The sequence below is a fragment of the Poeciliopsis prolifica genome, unplaced genomic scaffold, assembly GCF_027474105.1.
Source record: "Poeciliopsis prolifica strain line A6 unplaced genomic scaffold, Auburn_PproV2 SCAFFOLD012, whole genome shotgun sequence".
Classification (NCBI taxonomy): domain Eukaryota; kingdom Metazoa; phylum Chordata; class Actinopteri; order Cyprinodontiformes; family Poeciliidae; genus Poeciliopsis; species Poeciliopsis prolifica.
Window position 1 is genome coordinate 6,772,289 of NW_026562387.1, and position 26,806 is coordinate 6,799,094.

General features: G+C 37.6%; 1 protein-coding gene across 7 annotated transcripts in view; it reads left to right on the forward strand.

Annotated features, from left to right (window-relative positions):
- The window catches only part of ctnnd2a (catenin (cadherin-associated protein), delta 2a), a 223,367-nt gene that overhangs the window by 132,077 nt on the left and 64,484 nt on the right, over positions 1–26,806 (forward strand). For all 7 annotated transcript variants that reach the window (XM_055037745.1, XM_055037749.1, XM_055037748.1 and 4 more), the window contains one exon: positions 22,070–22,202. In XM_055037745.1, the coding sequence (XP_054893720.1) occupies positions 22,070–22,202 (133 nt within the window). The remainder of the gene's footprint in view (positions 1–22,069; positions 22,203–26,806) is intronic.

Genomic DNA, 26,806 nt, shown 5'->3' on the forward strand with positions numbered 1-26,806 from the left:
GTCTCCTTGTGTGTCACACTGACATGACAGTTGACCTCCTCTTTAGAACTACAATTTCTGAAGGTTAGAACTACAACATGGCGGAACATTCAGTGCCTACAAAAGAGTCAGAGCTGATTGTCAGAACTACAACATGGCGGAACTGTCAGTTACTACTGAGGAGGAATGAGCTGGCCTTTAGAATTACATTGTGTTTGGGTTTTTATAACTGATTGTAAGCAACCATTGTTACAGACAGGATTAGTTTGGCAATTTTAAATTAAGCTTAATAAAAATTTCGAAATAAAACCTTGAATATTTCTCTCAGGCCTGTCAGAAAAACTAACTTCTTCAAGCACTTAGAATTAAGTCTCTCCTTTTGTGTCACACTGACATGACAGTTGACCTCCTCTTTAGAACTACAATTCCTGAAGGTTAGAACTACAACATGGCAGAACACTCAGTGCCTACAGAAGAGGTCATAGGTGAATATAAAAACTACAACATGGTGGAACTGTCAGTTACTACTGAGGAGGACTGAGCTGCTCTTTAGAACTACAATTCCTGAAGGTTAGAACTACAACATGGCGGAACTGTCAGTTACTGCTGAGGAGGAATGAGCTGGCCTTTAGAATTACATTGTGTTTGGGCTTTTTATAACTTATTTTAAGCAGCCATTATTACACACAGTTTTTGTGTGGAAACTTTAAATTAAGCTTAATTAAAATTTCAAAATAAAACCTTGAATATTTCTCTCAGGCCTGTCAGAAAAACTAACTTCTTCAAGCACTTAGAATTAAGTCTCTCCTTTTGTGTCACACTGACATGACAGTTGACCTCCTCTTTAGAACTACAATTCCTGAAGGTTAGAACTACAACATGGCAGAACACTCAGTGCCTACAGAAGAGGTCATAGGTGAATATAATAACTACAACATGGTGGAACTGTCAGTTACTGCTGAGGAGGAATGAGCTGGCCATGACAAGTACTTGGTTTTTGGGAATTTTAGAACTGATTTCAAAACTCCATACTTACACATGGGATTAGTGTTACCATTAAAATTAAGCTTAATGTAAATTTCAAAATAAAAGCCTTGACAATTTTTCCATCAAGTAATTGCTCTTTTGACCACTATACAACTGATTTAACCCAATCAGTGTTAAACATGGGATGAGATTGGCCATTTAAAATTAATCTCAATGAAAATTTCAAAATAAAAGCCTTAAGATTACTTTCTGGCTCATGCCTATTTTAGGGAAAATGGCTGCCTCAAACTGATAGAATTAAGTCTCCCCCTGTCTGACTCACAGCTGGCAGAGGATCCATTACCATGGCAACGGAATACAAGGGGGCCAGCTGATTAGGACTACAAAAACGCATCACTGTAGTTCTAACTTTTGGCAGAACTCAGAGAAAAAGCTGGACTTTAGAACTGCTTGTGTTTTGGGCCTTTTATAACTATTTTTAACCAACCATTGTTACACATGGAATTAGTGTGGAAATTTTAAATTAAGCTTTAAAAAAATTTCAAAATAAAAGCCTTGAGAATTTTTAGATTAAATAAGTGCTCTTTTGACCATTATATGTCTGATTTAACCAAATCACTGTTATACATGGGATTACATTGACCATTTAAAATGAAACATTCTGAACATTTCAAAATAAAAGCCTTAAGATTCGGCCGTGGCTAATGCAGCGCCACAGGCGCTGCAATGATATTAGCTTGCATTATCTTTTCCTCTCAAGTTTGGACACTGTCTTGCGCAGCAAGACAGTGCATTAGCATTAGCACAAACATTAGCATTTCTCTGTTTCCCACCAGTGCACTGCCATAGGCAGTGCAATAAGATTATCCTGCATGATCCTTTCCACTCAGGTTAGGGCTCTGCCTTGCGCAGCAAGGCAGAGCATTAGCATTAGCCTTTTACCTTGCATGAGGTATTAGCTATTTCCCTTACTTATTACCCATATTTACTATACATGCTTGTGACTCTCCACATTGTATTGATGACATTGCAGCTTTCTTTAGCATGGATGCTAATGTTTAGCGTCAGAACGCTGGGTCCAAACCGACGGGCACACTTTGGCAGGCCCCGGTTAAATTTCTTCAGGAATTTTCTAGTTGGGGCCTGCCTAGCAATGCATAAGGAGAGCAGTGACTGACTTGCGAAGCAAGTCAGTCACTGCCTCCATGCATTGCATGGCAGGCACCTATTAATCTTCACCCAATAGAATGTCTCTTTATTATTATTGGGGCCTGCCCATAGCAATGCATAAGGAGAGCAGTTACTGACTTGCGAAGCAAGTCAGTAACTGCCTCCATGCATTGCATGGCAGGCACCTATTATTCTACACCCAATAGAATATCTCTTTATTATAATTTCTTCTTCCGTAGACTGGAATGCGGCTCGCACCGCTGCGAGTCCACCCACAAATGTGGTATCAAAACGTGCGGCTCGGCGCCGGCATTGGAGCTATTACTTTTATGGGGAATCGGCGTTACGACGGCGACGTAAAAAGCGAAAAACGAGCGAAATTTCCAACTGCCGAAACGCAGAGCATAACTGCCACCAACTGCCGCTCCGCTAGAGTGAAAAATGAAGTGCGATTCTGACCCCAAATAAATTTTGAAATCGCCGCCACGCCCACAAATATCGTGCAATCGGTATCAAACTCGGTCATGACATAGATACGAATGTTTGCTCCGGTAAAATGTTTTCAAAATTTTTCTAGGGCTTACGGTTTTCTGTCAAGGTGCTTTAGAGCAAAATCAAGTTCCAGCCTAACTGACGCTCTCCACCATATATTTTCATACTTTTCTGGAAAATTTCAGACCTCAACACACAACATTTTTTTATCATCGCTGTAATTACTATGAATGAGCTACAGATTTGATTTGCAGGACTATCGGAGACAAAAAATAGCTCTCTCATATGCTTCAAACGGTTTTCCGATACGTATCACGGTTCCCGAACGGCAAGGAGTTGTTCGGGCTGCTTTTTCCATTATAACTGACTGAGCTGTCTCACAAAGATAGAAATCTGTCTCTGCCTCACACACATGACTGTTGACCTCTTTAGAACTACAATTCCTGAAGGTTAGAACTACAACATGGCGGAACACTCAGTGCCTACAGAAGAGGTCATAGGTGAATATAACAACTACAACATGGTGGAACTGTCAGTTACTACTGAGGAGGAATGAGCTGGCCTTTAGAATTACATTGTGTTTGGGCTTTTATAACTGATTTTAAGCAACCATTGTTACACAGTATTTGTGTGGCAATTTTAAATTAAGCTTAATGAAAATTTCGAAATAAAACCTTGAATATTTCTCTCAGGCCTGTCAGAAAAAACTAACTTCTTCAAGCATTTTGAATTAAGTCTCTCTTTGTGTGTCACACTGACATGACAGTTGACCTCTTCTTTAGAACTACAATTCCTGAACGTTAGAAACTACAACATGGCGGAACACTCAGTGCCTACAGAAGAGGTCATAGGTGAATATAAAAACTACAACATGGCAGAACTGTCAGTTACTACTGATTAGTAATCAGCTGGCCATGACAAGTACTTGGTTTTTGGGAATTTAGAACAGATTTCAAAACTCCATAGTTACACATGGGATTAGTGTTACCATTAAAATTAAGCTTAATGTAAATTTCAAAATAAAAGCCTTGACAATTTTTCCATCAAGTAATTGCTCTTTTGACCACTATATAACTGATTTAACCCAATCAGTGTTAAACATGGGATGAGATTGGCCATTTAAAATTAATCTCAATGAAAATTTCAAAATAAAAGCCTTAAGATTCCTTTCTGGCTCATGCCTATTTTAGGCAAAATGGCTGCCTCAAACTGATAGAATTAAGTCTCCCCTGTCTGACTCACAGCTGGCAGAGGATCCATTACCATGGCAACGGAACACAAAGGGGCCAGCTGATTAGGACTACAAAAACGCATCACTGTAGTTCTAACTATGGCAGAACTCAGAGAAAAAAGCTGGACTTTAGAGCTGCTTGTGTTTTGGGCCTTTTATAACTATTTATAACCAACCATTGTTACACATGGAATTAGTGTGGAAATTTTAAATTAAGCTTTAAAAAAATTTCAAAATAAAAGCCTTGAGAATTTTTAGATTAAATAAGTGCTCTTTTGACCATTATATGTCTGATTTAACCAAATCACTGTTATACATGGGATTACATTGACCATTTAAAATGAAACATTCTGAACATTTCAAAATAAAAGCCTTAAGATTCGGCCGTGGCTAATGCAGCGCCGCAGGCGCTGCAATGATATTAGCTTGCATTATCTTTTCCTCTCAAGTTAGGGCACTGTCTTGCTGCGCAAGACAGTGCATTAGCATTAGCACAAACATTAGCATTTCTCTGTTCCCCACCAGTGCACTGCCGTAGGCAGTGCAATAAGATTATCCTGCATGATCTTTTCCACTCAGGTTAGGGCTCTGCCTTGCGGAGCAAGGCAGAGCATTAGCCTTTTACCTTGCATTAGCTATTTCCCTTACTTATTACCCATATTTAGTGTCCTGAATGCAGTAAGTCATGCTTGTGAAGCTCCATATGCTATTGATGACATTGCAGCTTTCTTTAGCATGGATGCTAATGTTTAGCATCAGAACGCTGGGTCCAAACCGACGGGCACACTTTGGCAGGCCCCGGTTAAATTTCTTCAGGAATTTTCTAGTTCTTATAACTTATTCTTCCGTAGACCGGAATGCGGCTCGCACCGCTGCGAGCCCACCCACAAAAGTGGTATCAAAACGTGCGGCTCGTTCCCGGCATTGGAGCTATTACTTTTATGGGAATCGGCGTTACGACGGCGACGTAAAAAGCGAAAAACGAGCGAAATTTCCAACTGCCGAAACGCAGAGCATAACTGCCACCAACTGCCGCTCTGCTAGAGTGAAAAATGAAGTGGATTTCTGACCCCAAATAAATTTTGAAATTGCCGCCACGCCCACAAATATCGTGCTATCGGTATGAAACTCGGACATGACATCGATACGAATGTCTGCTCCGGTAAAATGTTTTAAAAATTTTTCTAGGGCTTACGGTTTTCTGTCAAGGTGCTTTAGAGCAAAATCAAGTTCCAGCCTAACTGACGCTCTCCACCATATATTTTCATACTTTTATGGGAAATTTCAGACCTCAGTGCACACCATTTTTCTCTCATCGCTGCAATTACTGTGAATGAGCTACAGATTTGATTTGCAGGACTATCGGAGACAAAAAATAGCTCTCTCATACGCTTCAAACGGTTTTCCGATACGTATCACGGTTTCCAAACGGCAAGGAGTTGTTTGGGCTGCTTTTTCCATTATAACTGACTGAGCTGTCTCACAAAGATAGAAATCTGTCTCTGCCTCACACACATGACTGTTGACCTCTTTAGAACTACAATTCCTGAAGGTTAGAACTACAACATGGCGGAACACTCAGTGCCTACAGAAGAGGTCATAGGTGAATATAAAAACTACAACATGGTGGAACTGTCAGTTACTACTGAGGAGGAATGAGCTGGCCTTTAGAATTACATTGTGTTTAGGCTTTTATAACTGATTTTAAGCAACCATTGTTACACACAGGATTAGTATGTGAATTTTAAATTAAGCTTAATGAAAATATCAAAATAAAAGCCCTGAGATTCTTTTATATCACGTAATTGCTCTCTTGGGCATTATGTGACTTTTTTAACAGAACCACTGTTAAACTTTGGATTATTTTGGACATTTAAAATTAAGCTGAATGAAAATTTCAAAATAAAACCTAGAATATTTCTCTCAGGCCTGTCAGAAAAACTAACTTCTTCAAGCATTTATAATTAAGTCTCTCCTTGTGTGTCACACTGACATGACAGTTGACCTCCTCTTTAGAACTACAATTTCTGAAGGTTAGAACTACAACATGGCGGAACACTGAGTGCCTACAGAAGAGGTCATAGGTGAATATAACAACTACAACATGGTGGAACTGTCAGTTACTACTGAGGAGGAATGAGCTGGCCTTTAGAATTACATTGTGTTTGGGCTTTTTATAACTGATTGTAAGCAACCACTGTTACAGACAGGATTAGTTTGGCAATTTTAAATTAAGCTTAAGCTTAAATTAAGCGAAATAAAACCTTGAATATTTCTCTCAGGCCTGTCACAAAAACTAACTTCTTCAAGCATTTTGAATTAAGTCTCTCTTTGAGTGTCACACTGACATGACAGTTGACCTCTTCTTTAGAACTACAATTCCTGAAGGTTAGAACTACAACATGGCGGAACACTCAGTGCCTACAGAAGAGGTCATAGGTGAATATAAAAACTACAACATGGTGGAACTGTCAGTTACTACTGAGGAGGAATGAGCTGGCCTTTAGAATTACATTGTGTTTGGGCTTTTATCACTGATTTTAAGCAACCATCGTTACACACAGGATTAGTGTGGCAATTTTAAATTAAGCTTAATGAAAATTTCAAAATAAAAGCCCTGAGATTCTTTTATATCATGTAATTGCTCTCTTGGGCATTATGTGACTTTTTTAACAAAACCACTGTTAAACTTTGGATTATTTTGGACATTTAAAATGAAGCTTAATGAAAATTTAAAAAAAAAACCTTGAATATTTCTCTCAGGCCTGTCAGAAAAACTAACTTCTTCAAGCATTTATAATTAAGTCTCTCCTTGTGTGTCACACTGACATGATAGTTGACCTCCTCTTTAGAACTACAGTTTCTGAAGGTTAGAACTACAACATGGCGGAACACTCAGTGCCTACAAAAGAGTCAGAGCTGATTGTCAGAACTACAACATGGTGGAACTGTCAGTTACTACTGAGGAGGAATCAGCTGCTCTTTAGAACTACAATTCCTGTACGTTAGAACTACAACATGGCGGAACACTCAGTGCCTACAGAAGAGGTTATAGGTGAATATAAAAACTACAACATGGTGGAACTGTCAGTTAGTACTGAGGAGGAATCAGCTGGCCATGACAAGTACTTTGTTTTTGGGAATTTTAGAACTGATTTCAAAACTCCATAGTTACACATGGGATTAGTGTTACCATTAAAATTAAGCTTAATGTAAATTTCAAAATAAAAGCCTTGACAATTTTTTCATCAAGTAATTGCTCTTTTGACCACTATATAACTGATTTAACCCAATCAGTGTTAAACATGGGATGAGATTGGCCATTTAAAATTAATCTCAATGAAAATTTCAAAATAAAAGCCTTAAGATTCCTTTCTGGCTCATGCCTATTTTAGGCAAAATGGCTGCCTCAAACTGATAGAATTAAGTCTCCCCCTGTCTGACTCACAGCTGGCAGAGGATCCATTACCATGGCAACGGAACACAAAGGGGCCAGCTGATTAGGACTACAAAAACGCATCACTGTAGTTCTAAGTATGGCAGAACTCAGAGAAAAAAGCTGGACTTTAGAGCTGCTTGTGTTTTGGCCTTTTATAACTATTTTTAACTAACCATTGTTACACATGGAATTAGTGTGGGAATTTTAAATTAACTTTAAAAAAATTTCAAAATAAAAGCCTTGAGAATTTTTAGATTAAATAAGTGCTCTTTTGACCATTATATGTCTGATTTAACCAAATCACTGTTATACATGGGATTACATTGACCATTTAAAATGAAACATTCTGAACATTTCAAAATAAAAGCCTTAAGATTCGGCCGTGGCTAATGCAGCGCCGCAGGCGCTGCAATGATATTAGCTTGCATTATCTTTTCCTCTCAAGTTAGGGCACTGTCTTGCGCAGCAAGACAGTGCATTAGCATTAGCACAAACATTAGCATTCTCTGTTTCCCACCAGTGCACTGCCGTAGGCAGTGCAATAAGATTATCCTGCATGATCCTTTCCACTCAGGTTAGGGCTCTGCCTTGCGCAGCAGGGCAGAGCATTAGCATTAGCCTTTTACCTTGCATGAGGTATTAGCTATTTCTCTTAATTATTACCCATATTTACTATACATGCTTGTGACTCTCCACATTGTATTGATGACATTGCAGCTTTCTTTAGCATGGATGCTAATGTTTAGCATCAGAACGCTGGGTCAAAATCGACGGGCACACTTTGGCAGGCCCCGGTTAAATTTCTTCAGGAATTTTCTAGTTATAACTTATTCTTCCGTAGACCGGAATGCGGCTCGCACCGCTGCGAGCCCACCCACAAAAGTGGTATCAAAACGTGCGGCTTGTTCCCGGCATTGGAGCTATTACTTTTATGGGGAATCGGCGTTACGACGGCGACGTAAAAAGCGAAAAACGAGCGAAATTTCCAACTGCCGAAACGCAGAGCATAACTGCCACAACTGCCGCTCCGCTAGAGTGAAAAATGAAGTGGATTTCTGACCCCAAATAAATTTTGAAATCGCCGCCACTCCCACAAATATCGTGCTATCGGTCTCAAACTCGGTCATGACATAGATACGTATGTCTGCTCCGGTAAAATGTTTTCAAAATTTTTCTAGGGGTAACGGTTTACTGTCAAGGTGCTTTAGAGCAAAATCAAGTTCCAGCCTAACTGACGCTCTCCACCATATATTTTCATACTTTTCTGGAAAATTTCAGACCTCAGCGCACACCATTTTTCTCTCATCGCTGTAATTACTATGAATGAGCTACAGATATGATTTGCAGGACTATCGGAGACAAAAAATAGCTCTCTCATATGCTTCAAACGGTTTTCCGATACGTATCACGGTTTTCGAACGGCAAGGAGTTGTTCGGGCTGCTTTTTCCATTATAACTGACTGAGCTGTCTCACAAAGATAGAAATCTGTCTCTGCCTCACACACATGACTGTTGACCTCTTTAGAACTACAATTCCTGAAGGTTAGAACTACAACATGGCGGAACACTCAGTGCCTACAAAAGAGGTCATAGGAGAATATAAAAACTACAACATGGTGGAACTGTCAGTTACTACTGAGGAGGAATGAGCTGGCCTTTAGAATTACATTGTGTTTGGGCTTTTTATAACTGATTTTAAGCAACCATTGTTACACACAGTATGTGTGTGGACATTTTAAATTAAGCTGAATGAAAATTTCAAAATAAAACCTTGAATATTTCTCTCAGGCCTGTCAGAAAAACTAACTTCTTCAAGCATTTAGAATTAAGTCTCTCCATGTGTGTCACACTGACATGACAGTTGACCTTATCCTTAGAACTACAATTCCTGAAGGTTATGACTACAACATGGCGGAACACTCAGTGCCTACAGAAGAGGTCATAGGTGAATATAAAAACTACAACATGGTGGAACTGTCAGTTACTACTGAGGAGGACTGAGCTGGCCTTTAGAATTACAATGACTGCAGGTTAGAACTACAACATGGCGGAACACTCAGTGCCTACAGAAGAGGTCATAGGTGAATATAAAAACTACAACATGGCAGAACTGTCAGTTACTACTGATGAGTAATCAGCTGGCCTTTAGAATTACATTGTGTTTGAGCATTTTATAACTGATTTTGACCAACCATTGTTACACACAGGATTAGTGTGGCAATTTTAAATTAAGCTTAATGAAAATTTCAAAATAAAAGCCTTGAGATTCTTTTATATCACGTAATTGCTCTCTTGGGCATTATGTGACTTTTTTAACAAAACCACTGTTAAACATTGGATTATTTTGGACATTTAAAATGAAGCTTAATGAAAATTTCAAAATAAACCTTGAATATTTCTCTCAGGCCTGTCAGAAAAACTGACTTCTTCAAGCACTTAGAATTAAGTCTCCTTGTGTGTCACACTGACATGACAGTTGACCTCCTCTTTAGAACTACAATTCCTGAAGGTTAGAACTACAACATGGCAGAACACTCAGTGCCTACAGAAGAGGTCATAGGTGAATATAAAAACTACAACATGGTGGAACTGTCAGTTACTACTGATGAGTAATCAGCTGGCCATGACAAGTACTTGGTTTTTGGGAATTTTAGAACTGATTTCAAAACTCCATAGTTACACATGGGATTAGTGTTACCATTAAAATTAAGCTTAATGTAAATTTCAAAATAAAAGCCTTGACAATTTTTCCATCAAGTAATTGCTCTTTTGACCACTATATAACTGATTTAACCCAATCAGTGTTAAATATGGGATGAGATTGGCCATTTAAAATTAATCTCAATGAAAATTTCAAAATAAAAGCCTTAAGATTCCTTTCTGGCTCATGCCTATTTTAGGCAAAATGGCTGCCTCAAACTGATAGAATTATGTCTCCCCCTGTCTGACTCACAGCTGGCAGAGGATCCATTACCATGGCAACGGAACACAAAGGGGCCAGCTGATTAGGACTACAAAAACGCATCACTGTAGTTCTAACTATGGCAGAACTCAGAGAAAAAAGCTGGACTTTAGAACTGCTTGTGTTTTGGGCCTTTTATAACTATTTTAACCAACCATTGTTACACATGGAATTAGTGTGGAAATTTTAAATTAAGCTTTAAAAAAATTTCAAAATAAAAGCCTTGAGAATTTTTAGATTAAATCAGTGCTCTTTTGACCATTATATGTCTGATTTAACCAAATCACTGTTATACATGGGATTACATTGACCATTTAAAATTAAACATTCTGAACATTTCAAAATAAAAGCCTTAAGATTCGGCCTTGGCTAATGCAGCGCCATAGGCGCTGCAATGATATTAGCTTGCATTATCTTTTCCTCTCAAGTTAGGGCACTGTCTTGCGCAGCAAGACAGTGCATTAGCATTAGCACAAACATTAGCATTTCTCTGTTTCCCACCAGTGCACTGCCATAGGCAGTGCAATAAGATTATCCTGCATGATCTTATCCACTCAGGTTAGGGCTCTGCCTTGCGCAGCAAGGCAGAGCATTAGCATTAGCCTTTTACCTTGCATGAGGTATTAGCTATTTCCCTTACGTATTACCCATATTTAGTATACTGAATGCAGTAAGTCATGCTTGTGACTCTCCACATTGTATTGATGACCATGCAGCTTTCTTTAGCATGGATGCTAATGTTTAGCATCAGAACAATGGGTCAAAATCGACGGGCACACTTTGGCAGGCCCCTGTTAAATTTCTTCAGGAATTTTCTAGTCTGCAGTTATTACTGACATTTACATTCTCTTCTTCCTCTACTTTCATATCCATAGACATTACATACGGGCTGGTATTTTGTTCCAATTTGACACCTTCATAGATGAGGTAATGAGGTAGATGAGGAAGAGATGCAATCTACTGTACATCTCTGCATAGACCCACTTGTTTGCATGGTGGCTTGGGATGACATTTGTTGTGAATTGGTGCTGCACAAAGAAACTTAATTAATGAAGGAAGCCAATCATGTGCTGGCATTCACAACTGAGGGACTGCTGTAAGTGTTCAGCTTCTTCACATATAGTCCTTGTATTTCTTTTGTATTTCCACTAAATGACACTGTTATTAGTAGGGATGCAATTCAATATCCACAAAAGAAGAAGTCACAGTGGATCTCATCAAATTTGACTATTAATCTTTGTAAGTACAGCCTTGGGTGTAAAGAAACTGTTGGGCAGGGATGAATGTTATTTTGTTATTTGAAGGGAGTTGTCAAGACTCATGGTCATGGCTATTTATTTCAGCAAGCGCAGTCGGAAGGAGAGCTCTTTGGATTGAAGAGAGGATGAGGAGAGTGATGAGTAGCAGTCTAAGGAGAGTGAAATTTACCTCATAAAATTACCCCTACTCAGCCAACACTCCTCGGCAGGTCTCCCAGCACTTAGAGGAGCATTTTTCTCCAGAAAGATTGGAGTCTGGGTCAGATATCTCCTTTGACTGGCAGTGGGCATCCCAGTCGAAATGGTCTGTTAGGTTGATGGTCTGCAAGTAGTTTCCATCCATTTTAAGCGTAACTTGCCACAACTTTTACCTTCTTCCAGACGATAATCTGTGAAAGATTTCCAAACATTCTTTATATGTAAAAGGACAAACTAAAAATCACTTTGCTTTCTGAGCAGATTCTCTCTTGGCCTTCTGTTGTTTGCTATTTTTTCAGTGAAAATTTCAACTCTTGCTCATGTTTGCACCACAATTCCTTCAACACTTTATCGCTTGTGAGATTTCAGAGCAGCACGAAAGTGACAACACTTTGAGGCTTTCAGTAGTGAATACTCACACGTTTAGTTATGTTTTGCTGTAGTGTTAAGAATTAAAACCACTTAGCTGTTCTTGTCGTGTCCATCAGTAATTTACAAATATACAAAAAACTAGCCACCGGATAAAAACCTTATTTGAAATGAAACTTGTTTAGAGACTTTGATTGTAATTTTACATGTGCATTTCTCAGTCATCACTGTCAGAAAAAAATGTAAGTTTGTGTTTAGCTTCGATTGAAAAATGCAACCTCAAAGCACTTTGAAACTATTTTCTTCCATTTTAGGATGTAATGACAGTGATTGTGTCTTGGGCTCAAGTTTAACACTGAATGGATGCAATGTTCGACTCACAGGAAATGGAACACTTAAGCTGCCGAGCTGCTAATGTGGTGTAAATGTCAGTCTCGGCCAGCTATCTGTTTCCACTTCATCTTTATCATTCCATTGTTATTATTCTGCTAAGGCAACAGACAAGCCAGAGGTCTGTGTTTATTGCTGTTTGTCTTTGGGCCTCTTTTGAGGAATATTGTGCAAAACACTGACAAGTAAAATTTCATGAAATATAGGCTGTAGAAGGGTAGAAGCTCTGTGCATTGTGTGAGATTTACTTGTCTAATGTAAATGTAGGTTCCTCACCTCTGTCATACTTGTCTGCTCCAGTATTGCATGTTTAACATTTAGGGAACAAAATTCATATGTGTGAATACACAAACGCACACACAGACACAGTGCTAATGTCGCGCCTGACCTTATCACTGTGATATTCACTTGACAGAATAATTCTGGATAATTTGTGCTTGCGTGACGTACATGGACACATGCTGACACAGAAGAACCTTCATTAGCGATGAGGCCTGAGGGAGCATTTGCTGGACACAGACGCACACATCTTTATTGGCTGGAAACACTCATTAGCATTGTCACAATGAAATAGCTCACCTTTTTTTTGTTTGCCTCTCAACGCCCAGTTCAGATGATTGTACAAGCTTCCAAATCAACAGACAGTGGGTTAGTAATTTCTTAGCAATCTTCTCTTCATTTGCCATCTTAAACTAGGTCATGCTGTCTGATTGAGTGTAGAATATGGGGATTTGATTGGTCAATTTTTTCCATAATTGTTCCCTGATATGTGATTAGTTTAAAGACTCATCCTGGTTTAAAGGAGACTTGATTTAGTAACTTTAGAATTTGTGAGAATAGAAAAATTAAAATCAGCTTCCCACAGTCTTCTTGTGATACCATTAGCAAGGAAAAAGTGGGTGCAAATATGCAGAAAGAAAAAGAAGACTCTAACTAGTGTAAATCATTACCACTCCTCTCTTTACTGTTGTAACCAAGCTGCATATTTGCAGCAGCCTCATCTGCATGTGGGTCTTTGCAAGCCAAGCAGTGGGGAACTAGGAGGAATGAGCAAGTTGCAATTTAATTCCAAACCACTTTTTGTCACAAAGTTCAACTTTGATTTGTATCATTTCATCCTGTTGAAGTCACATATCTGTTTTGATGTTATACTACTCACTTGAATGTCAACGGATTTATTTTTTCCGTTCTGGTCAACATAACAGGTTTCCATTTTTCATGGTTGTAACTTCATTGTTCCTCTATTTTTCGGTTTTAATTAGCATATGATGTTTTGTGGTGTAATGGTCGAGATAACCTCAGTGTCTTTTTTTTGACCCTTCCAAATAATGACTTGAGAGTATATTTCACCAGCCCATTGTTTGGTTGTGCAAACATCCAGTAATTGCGCTGTGCAATCGGCGAACAGTGCCACTTGGCTGAAAATTAATGATCAGCAAATGCCGGATAATAGCTCTTTGAATGCATGTGTGTTTGTATATAGGAGAGCGTACATTTGCGTGGTTTCAATACAAACACTATTTGCGAGGGCTTGCAGTTGTGCGGATATGTGTGCACATAATTAGTGCTTTATGTGCATGTGAATGTACACTCTGCTTAGCTGCAGTGTGTTAATAAATTCCTTAGGCTGTGTAAGTGCATGTTTGCACTTACCCGGGGTATGTGTATATTAATGAACACCTGTCTGTCAGCTTAATGTCCTCTTTGATTAGTCCTTCAATTCTGTGTGTTCAGCTAATTGCAAAGATTTGGGCTGGTGCTTGTTTTCCTTAGGTTGGCAAATCGCTCCATGGTGCTGCACACTAATGTTTCCCCCTTGACCAGCCCCAGCACTGGCAGCCTTAAATATACACAATTACACACACACTTACAGGCATACACACAGCTGGTGTATGCATGTAAGTCAAATACAGTGCAGGGTTTACGGGGTTTTTGGTTGTTTCTATTTTCTGAGTAAACCAAGAATACTCTGATGATTAAAACTGCAAATAAAATATTTTTAAAAAATCAAGCTTTATAGATTTTTTTCACTGAGTTACAGTTTTATTTCATACTTTTTGTTTTGCGTTTCTATTTCTTTTTATTCTAGACTTATTAAAACTCCTTTGAAAAAAAGGGCACTTCACAAGAGTTGCAGAAAAAGTATGAAATGTTTATTGACATTAACTCCTAAAATAATTTTTAAAAATATATTGAGCATCCATGGATTTAAATGAATACATTCATTTAACTTAAATCTTCAGGTTCAATTTTAGAATTTTTCTTTCTGAAGTCTTATGCAGACAAGCAGGAAGAGTTTACACCAGATCAATTAGTGAAGACTATACCTTATGATGACCAAGTAGTTTGTCAATCATAGTGTTAGATATAACCAAAATAACATCACAGAGTTGGACTTCAAACTGCTGACAAATACAATTTTAAAATTGTGTTTTAAGAGGTTTAGAGGGCCAATAACCTTATAGTGCTTCAGCATTTTATTTCCATTTGCAAAGTATCAAAATTGCTCTCACTTGCTTTCTGAAAAGTAAAACATGACAATGTGTATGAGAAAAAAAATTGTGAGTTTCCCTGCATTAAAATTTATTTTATATCACCAATAGGAACAGAAAAAATATAATTGCTTTTGAATAAGGCCAGACTGCAAATAAAAGTCAATGACATAACAAATAATGCATGACACTATGATCAATATGTTATTAGAGGCTTTATCTGATTTAAAAAAAAGTTTGATAAACAAACAATAACAAGTTCATGTAGGGACTGCAGACTTGCGCTTAACAAGCAAACTTGAAAGCATTTAGTTTTAACAACGTGATTTGAACATCAGTATTAGTATTGTGACAAACATGAATTATAATTAAATGAAAAGTAAAAATAAATCATCTTACATTAGTATTGTGACAAACATGAATTATATTGGTAAATGTATTTCAAAGAGAAACCATACTATATTCAGACAAGATCTGAAATGGAGCCTGCTTGCTTTGAGACAACAGCTATCAACTAAAGCACCTTGCTGCCGACCTTATCACTGGGAACAAAGATTTAATAACGCTTGCTTAAATTCTGTTCTTCATCAGCTCTTCCCTTTGCTTCCTCTTTCTGTTCCATTCCACATAAGTCTCATTCAACACCTCTCATTCTACTTACTAAATCCTTTCTTCGCTTTTATTCAACCTCCTGAGCCTCTTATACCCAGCTGGAAGATGCCAAAGAGAACGCATATTGATTTTTTTTTTTCTTCTCTCTTCGTCTGTGTGGTTGCTTGGAGCAGTGAGTGAAAAAAAAAAAAAAAAAAAAAAAAAACAGAAGTCCAGACAGGGAGGGGCAGAGAGAAAGTGAAGAACAGTGAGGTGGTATGAGCAGACAAAAGGAAGAGAGGAGGGTGTAGAAAGTCACAGGAAGCTTTCAGTGTGTTACAGATGAGCTAAGGGGTCCACTCCATTCTTCACATCTCTCATCTTCTTTGCCTTATATTTATTTCGCCATCGTCTGATTTTGCGCTTTGCTTTTTGTGCTTAACCTGTAACGAGCAAACACCTCGCCTTGCTTTGTCCAAATGAAGGCGTTGACGTGTGATCACCTAAATGATTTCCATCTGCCCATCATTTACAGAGCAGCAGTAGGTAAGACATGTGGGAAGAGGACCATGATAGAAGATGAAGTGGTTTCATTGTCGCTGACTCAGATTGTCGTCCACTGTTTATTTCGGGATGGATTTCATCCCGGGTTTCCTCCACCCATTTCTGTCTATCCATTTGTCTGCCCAGCTATTACGAGCACCACATTCATCCCTCCGCCCTCTCCTCCTTATTTCATTGATCCTCTTTAACTGAGGCTATGCTATGCTATTTGTTTGCTGCTTGCAGAGTCTGCAGAGCACCACTCTGAGATTTATTTTAAAATTAAATTGGACAAACATCCAATATTGTGAAAAGGCTCTTCGGACACAACAACTCAGAAAACCCAGCTTGGTTGCCATGATAGTACAGACATTATTTGAGGGGCTGTTTAACTTTTTTCAATATGAACTTGAAACTTATTACTTTTAAATAATTTGCAAAGCCTCTGTATTTGCTTAATGAGGACTGATATGGCCTCTGCCATACGACTCATTAAGGAGTTGTATGGCAACTCCTTAATGTATGCAGCATGATGTATTTTTGAGTCAGATCACAGCAGGTTGAGGAGACACACTGGTTTGTGCAGCTGTAATTAGCAGTGACTCTGTTGGATCTTGTTTTGACCTGGCTGTTTGGCCTGAAGCATAAAATGAAGGCAGAGACATAAACTTTGAAAAAAAAAAAAATTCAAAACAACTTAATTTCAAAAGTTTAAATCAAAGGGGAAGAAAACAGCAAAATACACACACCTTATGCCCTCAGTGACCTAAAATATGGTTGTTTTATCTCAGCCAATAATGCCTAAGAAACTAATTAGGCAGTTTCATCCACCTCACCTCTCAAAGGTTATAAAGATGCCAGGATGCAGCGGTATAAAATATTACTTTTAAATTCAGGACTGGAGGGTTACTACACAATTTTGAAAAGTCTGAAATTTGATTTCAGTAAATTCCAGATGTAGATGGAAAAAAGCGAAAGTATGAAAAAAAAAAATTAAGACATCATTCCCAATATCCCTCACCATTCTTCCATATATGCATCCTTCCTTCCTTCCCTATAATCATCTATTCCACCTTTCTTCCTGTAGTTAAGGGCAATATGCATTTTATACATCTCAAGCTGTAGTGAATGTTATATTCAGTGCAGGTTTAACAGCTCAAACTCTTTCCCAATTAGACTTATTCCTGAGTTGAGTTGTACTTTTACCTAATCCCAAGTAGGTGTTTGGCAACTATATTTTCAAGCATTTGCCAGTAGGAGACATTGACAGGGCATGTTTTCTTCTCTGGGCAGCATCTTAATTAACATGCACTTTTAATTACACAGAGCTGAAAAACTCTTTGGGCTACTATTTGGGCATCTTCCTCTACAATCTATTAATGCTGTAGTTCATCTGTTGATTTGGTGAAATGTGTTATTGACTTGGACTCCACAATTTACTTTACCTTACAAAATCAAAATCACACATATATATATATATATAATGTGTACACACTGTTCTATCATAAATAGAAATGAGTTTTACAAGGGAACTATCTTTTTCTTTCCTCCCTATGCTTTCTTATGTTTTCTGAATGCTTTCTATCTTCTCTGTTCAACATTTATAAAGATTGATGCTTTGGTGTTAATTAGTCTCTGCTTTGGTATGCACACTGCGATGCTGCCCATTCCTGACCCTCCAATCAGTTAACAGACATGACAGGCCTTGTCCAATCAGATTAAGGCCAGCGGGACAGGCTTCCTGTGTGGAGCTGTCAGTCAGATTCATTGTGGTCAGTGTTGATGGATGCGAATGGGCCTCAGAGACCTAAATGATTAATGTTTAAAATGTGATTTACTATCATGCATCATATTAGGTGGGGGAAAAAAAAGAGGAATAAGAGCGAGTGAACTCTACATAGTTGCTATGCAGAACACAACATTATTATTTATCCTGTTGAAACATATACTGTACATTCTTGATCCTCGTTGAATTCTCAAAACTATTCATAACTGAAGGTGTTCATTTACAAAAGTACTTGGGTATTTTAATCAATAGACAAAGCTGTCTGTTAACAGCTGTACCTGTTAAGCATAATTCTTTTCTTTCATATATTGACTGCAACCTTTGGTATTTGTTTTACTCTGAGAAGCAGTGGAGCTATTTGTAACAACAGTGAAATCAGTGTAACACTTTGCTTTGAATGTGTGTGTGAGAGAAATACTTTGTATACATGTCCTGTGTAGTGACATTTATTGTCACTACAATACATGTAGTGTAGTGATCAAATTTGTCATGGTACTGCAACTATTTATTTACTGAGCAAGAACAGCATCGGAAAAGTTCCAATGTGGGATTTTTGACTCCAACACGAATCTGAGTACCTTGTCTGGTATTTATTGACAATAATGAAATCTGATGACATTTACATGCCTAAAAAATGATTTGACTTTACAGTGTAATAAGCATCAGATTAGATTGTGATGTTCAGGATTCTGCAGGCTCTATAATTCTTCCCTTTCATTATTTGTTTCAAAACACACAGCATTGTCTTCATTGAGAGATATTGTTTCAGTCTTCAGAAAACTCTCATTCTGCTCTAACAGATTTTGTGCTTTAATGCTAGGCTGACATTAGCTAGGACACATGTCTGTTTTAAACACAAATATGTGTCTCATTACAGATAATGCTTGTTTTCTATTTACTATGCTGCTTGATTTATCTGGTGATCTAATTGTGTCAAATGCTACATTCTGATGGCATCATGTCTTATAATTTTGCTGAAATGAAAAACTAATACACAATTGGGCGATGGTTATTGGTTTCTCCTAAAGTACATGCTTTATGCTGCTGCATTTTAAATGCTTTAAAATCTACAAAACACTTTCTGGCCATATTTATTGACTCAAAACACAATTACTCCACGTAGTCGGCATAAAACTTTTATTCCACTGGAAGAAGCTCTTCACACAATGTTAATCTTTTGGGTGATTATTTTGTTCGGTGATGTGCCCCGCACCAAGGGACACAATGATGTTTCAGAGTTACGTTCAGCTGCCTGCCAAATAATAAAGTAGTGCAAAAGTTTGGAAGGCTGGTTTTGGAAAGAGAAATGTATTGTAGTAGAAATTCTGTTTCCAAATCCTAGACAATGATTGTATTTCATTTAAAAACCTTAACTTTCTAATCTGTATGATACCCTTTTCCATCCTTCATTCTCTAAGTGTTGTGTGTTGACCTGAAAAAGCCGAACACTCATAGAATCTTCTTCACATTATGCCTGTTCCAACACTCTGTTTCTAGCTCCACCCTTTCTCCAGCACCGTCTAAGAATTGTCTTCTGCCACTTCTAATTTTTTTTATTTTTTAACTAAAATATTTTTGCTGCATCACGCCTCCGCACGCCTCAAGAAATTGCAAACATACCCATCTCACTGGGAACACGGAGCTCTGTGCGGCATCAGAGACTGACTTCACCAGTCTATTGAGAAACCTCAAAGCGTATGCTATAAGATGATAGTTATATAAATAATATGCCACGCAGGAAGCAATGCATTGTGACGCACATTTCTCAGAAGTAATTTGAAATGTTTGTCCCAAACTTTTTTCACAACTATGTGTTATGCAATTGTTGCTCTCTTCTGGCTGTTTTTTTTTTTCTTGTTTTTTTTATTTTTGCCTGCTGCTGTTTCATATCAGTGGCATGTCACCTGGGTTTGCATAAACCAATGCTCTTGTTCTTATTGGCACCTGTGCAAGCATGACGGGCTTCTTGTTTTAGAGTTAGTTTCCTGCCAGCTTCCTCTTGCCAGATGAACCCCTAAACGCTCTGGTACTTGCATCTACTCTCTTTCTAATTCTCCCTCGCTCTCTTTTCCTTCCCTCTGCTCTTCCCCACTTGCCATCTCCATCCCTACCAGGGGTTTTTTAATTAATGGCGAGCCATGATGCTTATCTTATCAGCAGATCACTCTGCTTTCTATTAACTACACTGACAGAGCTGAAAGGCTGTAGGGGATGGATGACACGCACACGCAAACACACACAAACAGCAGTACACATCAGCACATCTCCCCATGGTCACATTCTCTTAAGTCAAGACACAAATGAATATAAATAGATCTGCAAATACACAAACGCACACTGAAAGTGTAGCAGACGCCAATGGGCACCGATGCAACGATGCCCACAAAAAAAATAATAATAATTTTAAAAAAAAGAACACACACACATAATGATGCTGTCTTAAACTTGCTACACACCCATCACACACACATAAACAAACAACCTGCCCTGATGTTATCTGGCTCTGTGATTTAAGGAGACCTGTTTGAGGGTCTCTCCTCCTAAATCCCTTAAACGCCTTGGGAATCCCTCCTCCTCCTCCCTCACTCTCTTTCGGTCGTGTTTTCGTGCTGAAAGAACACTTATCATTTGGCAGATAAAGAGCTGTCCATGCTGGAGCTTGCTTTATCTTTGAGAGCCATGTTTACTCCCTGTGAATGTGCCGCTTTTTGCAGACATTTCATAAACAGCACTCACTTGATCCGCCAGAAATGAGAGCGGCGGGGCTTTATTTTCCTGCTGGATGCAAAGTTTCACTTCGTCCTTTACCCCATCAATGTTCACTCTCTGGGCAGGTCAGATCACCCTTTTCTTTCATGTTTGGTTGAGCTGGGCTTGGGGGTAAAACAAATCATTATAGCTTGATGGGAATTGCAGAACCCACATTTTGTCACAGACCTGTAACCACATAGGCAGAAACAGCAAAAATCAATCCTCAAACACTTCAATCAATGAAGGCTGTGAAGTTTCAACATACATTTCATTTATTTATTTATTTTTCAAATAGCTTTTAAAGTAGTGACCAATGGGCAGAGTAGTTATTGGAGAAAATATTACACTAGGTGGAGGTAACACTGTCGTGCGTGTGTGTGCGCGCACACTTATAATTTCCTCATTTAGGGGCCTGTAGCAAAACAATTATTAGCACAGGATAACACAATAAAGCAGGCCATTTCCTGAGTACTACCAAGGGACAAAACATTTATTTCACTTTGTCCACTGTGTTCAGAGATGTGTAAACTTCTAATAGCTGAAAGTACAGAACATAACTCAACCTGCCCCCTCAGCAGACAGTCTTCTAGCACATAATGTGCTGCACAATTTATTTATTTTGTTTACATTTTTTTGGTTGGGTTCTTGCTCATATAAAATTCTAACACATTTCTAATTACGCAGGTGAAAATTAGCTTTCTCCTTTTGTAGTTTGGAGGTAGTTCACCAAAGTTTTTCTTTTCTCTTAAAGAAGTAGTGAACACAGTTATGTTCTTGACTTGCCCTCTTGTTTCCTCTTGCTTAACACGTCAAATGAGTTTTACATTCGTGTTCCAGAAGCAAATATGAGTCAGAAAATTATCATGTATGTTTTTAGGTAATAAGTTGTATGTCTTTCCTCTGTGGCCTTTTTGAATGAAGTCCTCATCTTTGATCTAAGATAGAGCTTAGGAAACGGCGTGAGGTGTGTTTTTTCTCTTTTAATTCTATTTTTTGTTCTCTTATCATTTACTTCTACGCGTTGAAGTCGCTACCTGTTTAACCCGCTGGGCTCATTGTTTTATCTATCATCTCCTGTGTGTCGGATGGAAATGAACGTGTTTTGGTAGACTCCTCATTCATCAAGTGCTGTCTGTGATTTAAGTCCCACTGTGTTGCTTTCTTTAAAGCACTCTCTTTTAAAAATGCATTTGTTTGACTAAAGAGAGAAATAGAGAATTTTTTTTTTCTTTCTGTCTTTTTGATTTCCTGAGTCTCCTTGTGAGTGCTGTGTAAACATGGGAGTGAATATCTGAGTCTCCAGCTTTTGTGATGTTGGGCGGAAAATCTGTGAATCACTTGGACCTGTCTCAGGTAATCTCTTGTGTTTCAGCTGGATGCCTTGTTAATGTGCTAAAGAAATCAAAGTGCCTCTGTCTGTTGCTCCACAGAGAGTTTGGGTGGAGAGATCCGGAGCTGCCAGAGGTGATCCAGATGTTACAACACCAGTTCCCGTCGGTGCAGTCCAATGCTGCAGCTTACCTGCAGCATCTGTGCTTCGGAGACAACAAGATTAAAGCTGAGGTATGCTAGTTTTGTCTAGAGTGGTGTCTTTTAGTTTTTGGTGAAGTTTTGATAACTCATGCTGCATTGACAGGAAATCTAAAATGAATGATGAAAAACTAAAAATTTGTTGACAAGGAAACAAGGGAATGTCATCTTCTAAAGATTACAAAGAAAAAGCATCAGAGGTTTATTATTCGCCAGTCAATTCTCTAGTGATGTTATACATAATAGACTTTAACACAATTTCCATGCTGAAAATGTACATTTTACTGAACTGGATATATTGAAACAATAAGGTTCAATTGAATCTAGAGCTGGTGGTTTGTCTCCCAGAAGCAATTTCTTTAATGTCCTTTTAAACAGCCTTTAATAAAACTCGAGGTGCTAAAACCCAATCACACTGCCTCATTCAAATTCTCTAAATTTCAGATCTCTAGCTCTCCAACCTCTGTTACTTCTTAATATACACTTAGCACATTAATCTCCCTCTCATTCTGCCTCAAGCATTTGATTCACCAGTAAATGTAGAGAGGGTCATTGATGCCTTTTTACTCAGTATATAATTTTTTTTAATATCTCATTAGAAATAAATCAGTGCAGCTCACTGATCTATTATGTGTGCTGCACTGACTTTATAATCTTTTACAAATATAGTTATTTGAAGCTGTTTATGTACAACCGAAAACAGATGTTTACATACACAAAAAAAAGAGAGATGGAAGCTTTTTTCTCAGTGTCAGACTTTAACATTTAACACAACTTTTTTGCTAATTTAAGTCTGTTAGAAGACGTAACATTAGTTTTGCATCCTAAATGACAACAAAAAAGGGAGCTAACATCTCAGAAGTCACACAATAGTCTGATTTTTGGTTCTGGTTTCTTTTCTGCACTGTTCAGACAATGACAAATCTCTCTGTCATTGAGATTTGGGTCTCTTCAAAACACTTAAGTCACTGTACAATTAATTTGGTGGTAGACTTAGGGTCACTCTCTTTTTAGAGGACACATTTGTGTCCAACCTTTAAGTATCTAAATAATTGTTTTGAAATGTTGTCTCTTACAAAGGTTTAACATCTTTGTCTATTGTTTTGCAAAATGTTTGAAGGTATATTAATTTTAAACTTCAGTTTAAAGAAAGTGTTAAAAAGTATTTGTGTGACGTCAGATCATGAGAAAAACTTTTTTATACTTTGTATGTGTAAATAGCCAGTTTCAGTTATAAATAAGCATAAAATAAATTCTATAATTACACCAGATACAGTGGTTATATTTAAAAACAGTGAAAAATAAGTTAAAACCTTTGATGAATGAAACAAACTTGAACACATAAATTCAAAACCATTGCTTCAATTCAGTTACTAATTACTACTGCCCACCTACACACATTCAGACATTTTCAGGTACAAGAATGTAATCACTTTTAATGCATCACATTTCATTACACTCCCACACACTGTTCCTTGCTACTCTGAAAGAAACACAAGTATTTTTTTCTTTGTTAATTGTTTTTAATTGATGTAATTTCTGCCGGAATTCAAGTATTCAATGCAAATTATTTAAATGACTTGTGTACATATTCCCAATATATTAAGAGGCAGCAGTGCTATTCACCATGTTTGTAAAAGATGATAAATTAGTTTTTAGTATGAATAACACACATTTCATCTGTAAGAATGCATTCTTTGTTGCATCTGGTTAAAATAAAACCAACCAAACAAAAAAAAAAAAAAAAAAACAGATAACCCATCACTGTCCTACACCAAGTTTTGCATTCAGTTTCACTCGTCTCATGAACAGACATTAATTTAAAAAAAAAATCACATTGACTAATGAGTGCCAAGGTAGATATGGGATATTAATTTGGTTAAAGATCCATCCAATAAGCGGCTACAAGAACATAAATCTCTTCTGTGATGTCAGTGAAAATTATTTGATTTATAAACGCAAACTTTACCCTGAAAATAAACTATCCCAATCACTGTTTTGACTTTAAGCTTTTAATCTTTGAGCTTCTTTATATATGAAAAGATTAAGTTGTATTTCTTAAAATACATTTTAGGAAATAACATACACCTCAACTTGGTGTAGATCCAGCAGATGCATTTTGTAATACTTGATGCTTCTGTGTAATTAAAAGTTTCTAAATATGACCCTTATGTTGACTGAATCTAGACCTATTGTCAAGATTTTAACCAGGATTAAAGATTCAAAATGTATGTTCTTTCTTTGAGAAATTTCTTTTAAAAGGTTAGGCCATGAGATCCTTTCTGAGGTAAAGTTGGACAAAATCCTTGTTTACTTGTGTACAATAGACACAAACGGCATGTACACATTTGTTTGTACAGGTGATTTGTGGGATGGTTAAGACTGAATCGTTAGTTAAACTGAACATGTGACCACACCTATTGTAAATGGCCTGCTTTTTACCTGCAATTTGCACAAAAAATGAATCAGACTTTGTTCTTTTTAGTGATAATTCCCTTCTTTTTTCTCTCTGTTCAAGAAAAAGACAATGGCTGTAGTCTTTTCTGCTGGAAACAATTTAACATAGAAAGAATTTCCATTGATTACCTAGATTAGAAAACTCGAGTGGTTTGTTCAGGTAAATTGAGTTTTAACACACCTTGTGACTTTGAAAGTGTTTTCCACAGCTTCATAATGAAAAAAACAAAAAACAAAAAAAACAACGCATAAATAAAACACAGATCAACATAATTCAAAGCATTTAGAGCCAGTGGAAGTGTGTCCGACTCACACAGCCCCAGTAGCAGCAGCAGTACCTTAGCTTTTGAACTTTGTTCACAACTTCTTGCAGGACAACAAGCCACCAATCACGGGACTGACACTGGTCTCTGCCAGGCTGCCTGAACAGGTTGAAACCTTGGATAATATCTTATCCAAGGTTCTCTTGGCTCTCTGTTCGTCTAACAGTTTTTATTTCTACCTGATCAGTCAGTCGGTTTCAGTCCAAATGTTTCATGACAAAATACAGAGCAATGTGAGCTGAGGATTTGTGGGAATCCTTTAAATTAGGCCACTGATACCAGTTAACAGTGCCTGAAATGTATTTATTTAGAAATTATGAAAATGTCATGTTCATGACGGTGATATGACAGTCTTTATTCACAACCCATCAAAGTGTTAACTACTTTTGTCTTTGACCTTGATCAAACAAAATGTCTGCTTTGAAAAGGGAAGCAAAGAGCTATTTTCTTTTTTTTTACTTTATTTCTTAAAACAAGTAAGTAAAATATCTGTGTTAACTTTTCAAAGCTATGAATTTTCTTATTGGTGATCTAAAGACTCCTTTGTGTCCTGTCCTCAGAGCCTTATTGGGTAGCTGTGGGTTAGCACTCAGGTTGCCCCAGTTTAGAATTGTCAAGAGAGAAATGTTAGCCAAGAGTCAAAAACCCAATTAGACCATGCTTGAAAGACACTAAAAAGCAGTTAGCCTTGGAAAAATGTCAAGGAAAAAAAAAAAAAAAAACCCTCTTGATATCAGCAAGGATGCCAGAAGACGATGCTATTCAAACTTTTTACAGCCTGTTTTTGATTGTCTTCAGAAGGAAAGCTGTCCGACCAGTCCTTTAGGACCTGGATGTTTAAACATGTCCTCATTATTGAGACACTGTTTTATGTTAAAATCAATAGTCTTTGGTGTCATTAAACAAGATACCAAGTTTTTATTTAATTTTGGTATGCTGTGATTTCAAATGTTTAATTTTACAAAATAACTTTTTTCTTTTTTTTTAATATATATATATGTATTCTCTGTGCAAATATATTTTCACATTTAGGTTAGAATTCAATGCAGGTCTATCCCAACAGCAGTGATTTATTGTATCTTTCACTTAAGAATGTCCATATACTTTCTGTCTGTTGATCTCAAAGCCACAGTTCAGCTATACTCTGTGCTGCACTTGCCTACCAAAATGGAGTGAATCACTTTCAATTCAGATTTGTGGGAACTGTCTGCAGAGATGTAAGAAATTCAATCGTGTCATTAGATTTGAGCAGCACTGTGAAATTTACAGAACGTTAAAAGATGCGACACGTGCTTAAAACCATCTCAAAATGTAACGGACACATCCTTTTTAAAGTATTTTGCTATCCCAGACTCTGCACCATGTGTTTCTAATTTTCAAGCGTGGAGCAAGCCTTATGCTTGCTCCATCTCTGATTCCCACATTCCCACCTGTCACCTCTGCTAACTGTTACCAAGCAATGTTGTCGGTATGGGTTACCGACAGGTGTGAACCTCCGCTGCACAGCAGAAAACAAAGACAAATCAATATGCACCTCTAATCTCTGTTAGATGAAATAGAATAACAATTATTTTGGCAGTTCGTTTAGCTTTTTGCTGGGTCTTTTCCTAATGACCTATTAACCCTTCCACAAACATAAAAAGGACACAAGTAGGTATTCCTAGATGGGCAAAATCTTATGTCAGTCATGGTTAAAAAAAAAAAGACAACTTCCTTAATTTGGGTGTTTTATGTAATAAAATTACATTAAATGTGTCCTGCAGTGTACAAAAAACAACCAACAGGTTCTACACTGTCATTTATGTCAGTAAGAAAAAAAGAACAGGTTAAAATAGAAGCTTTTTAAATGGTAGAAAA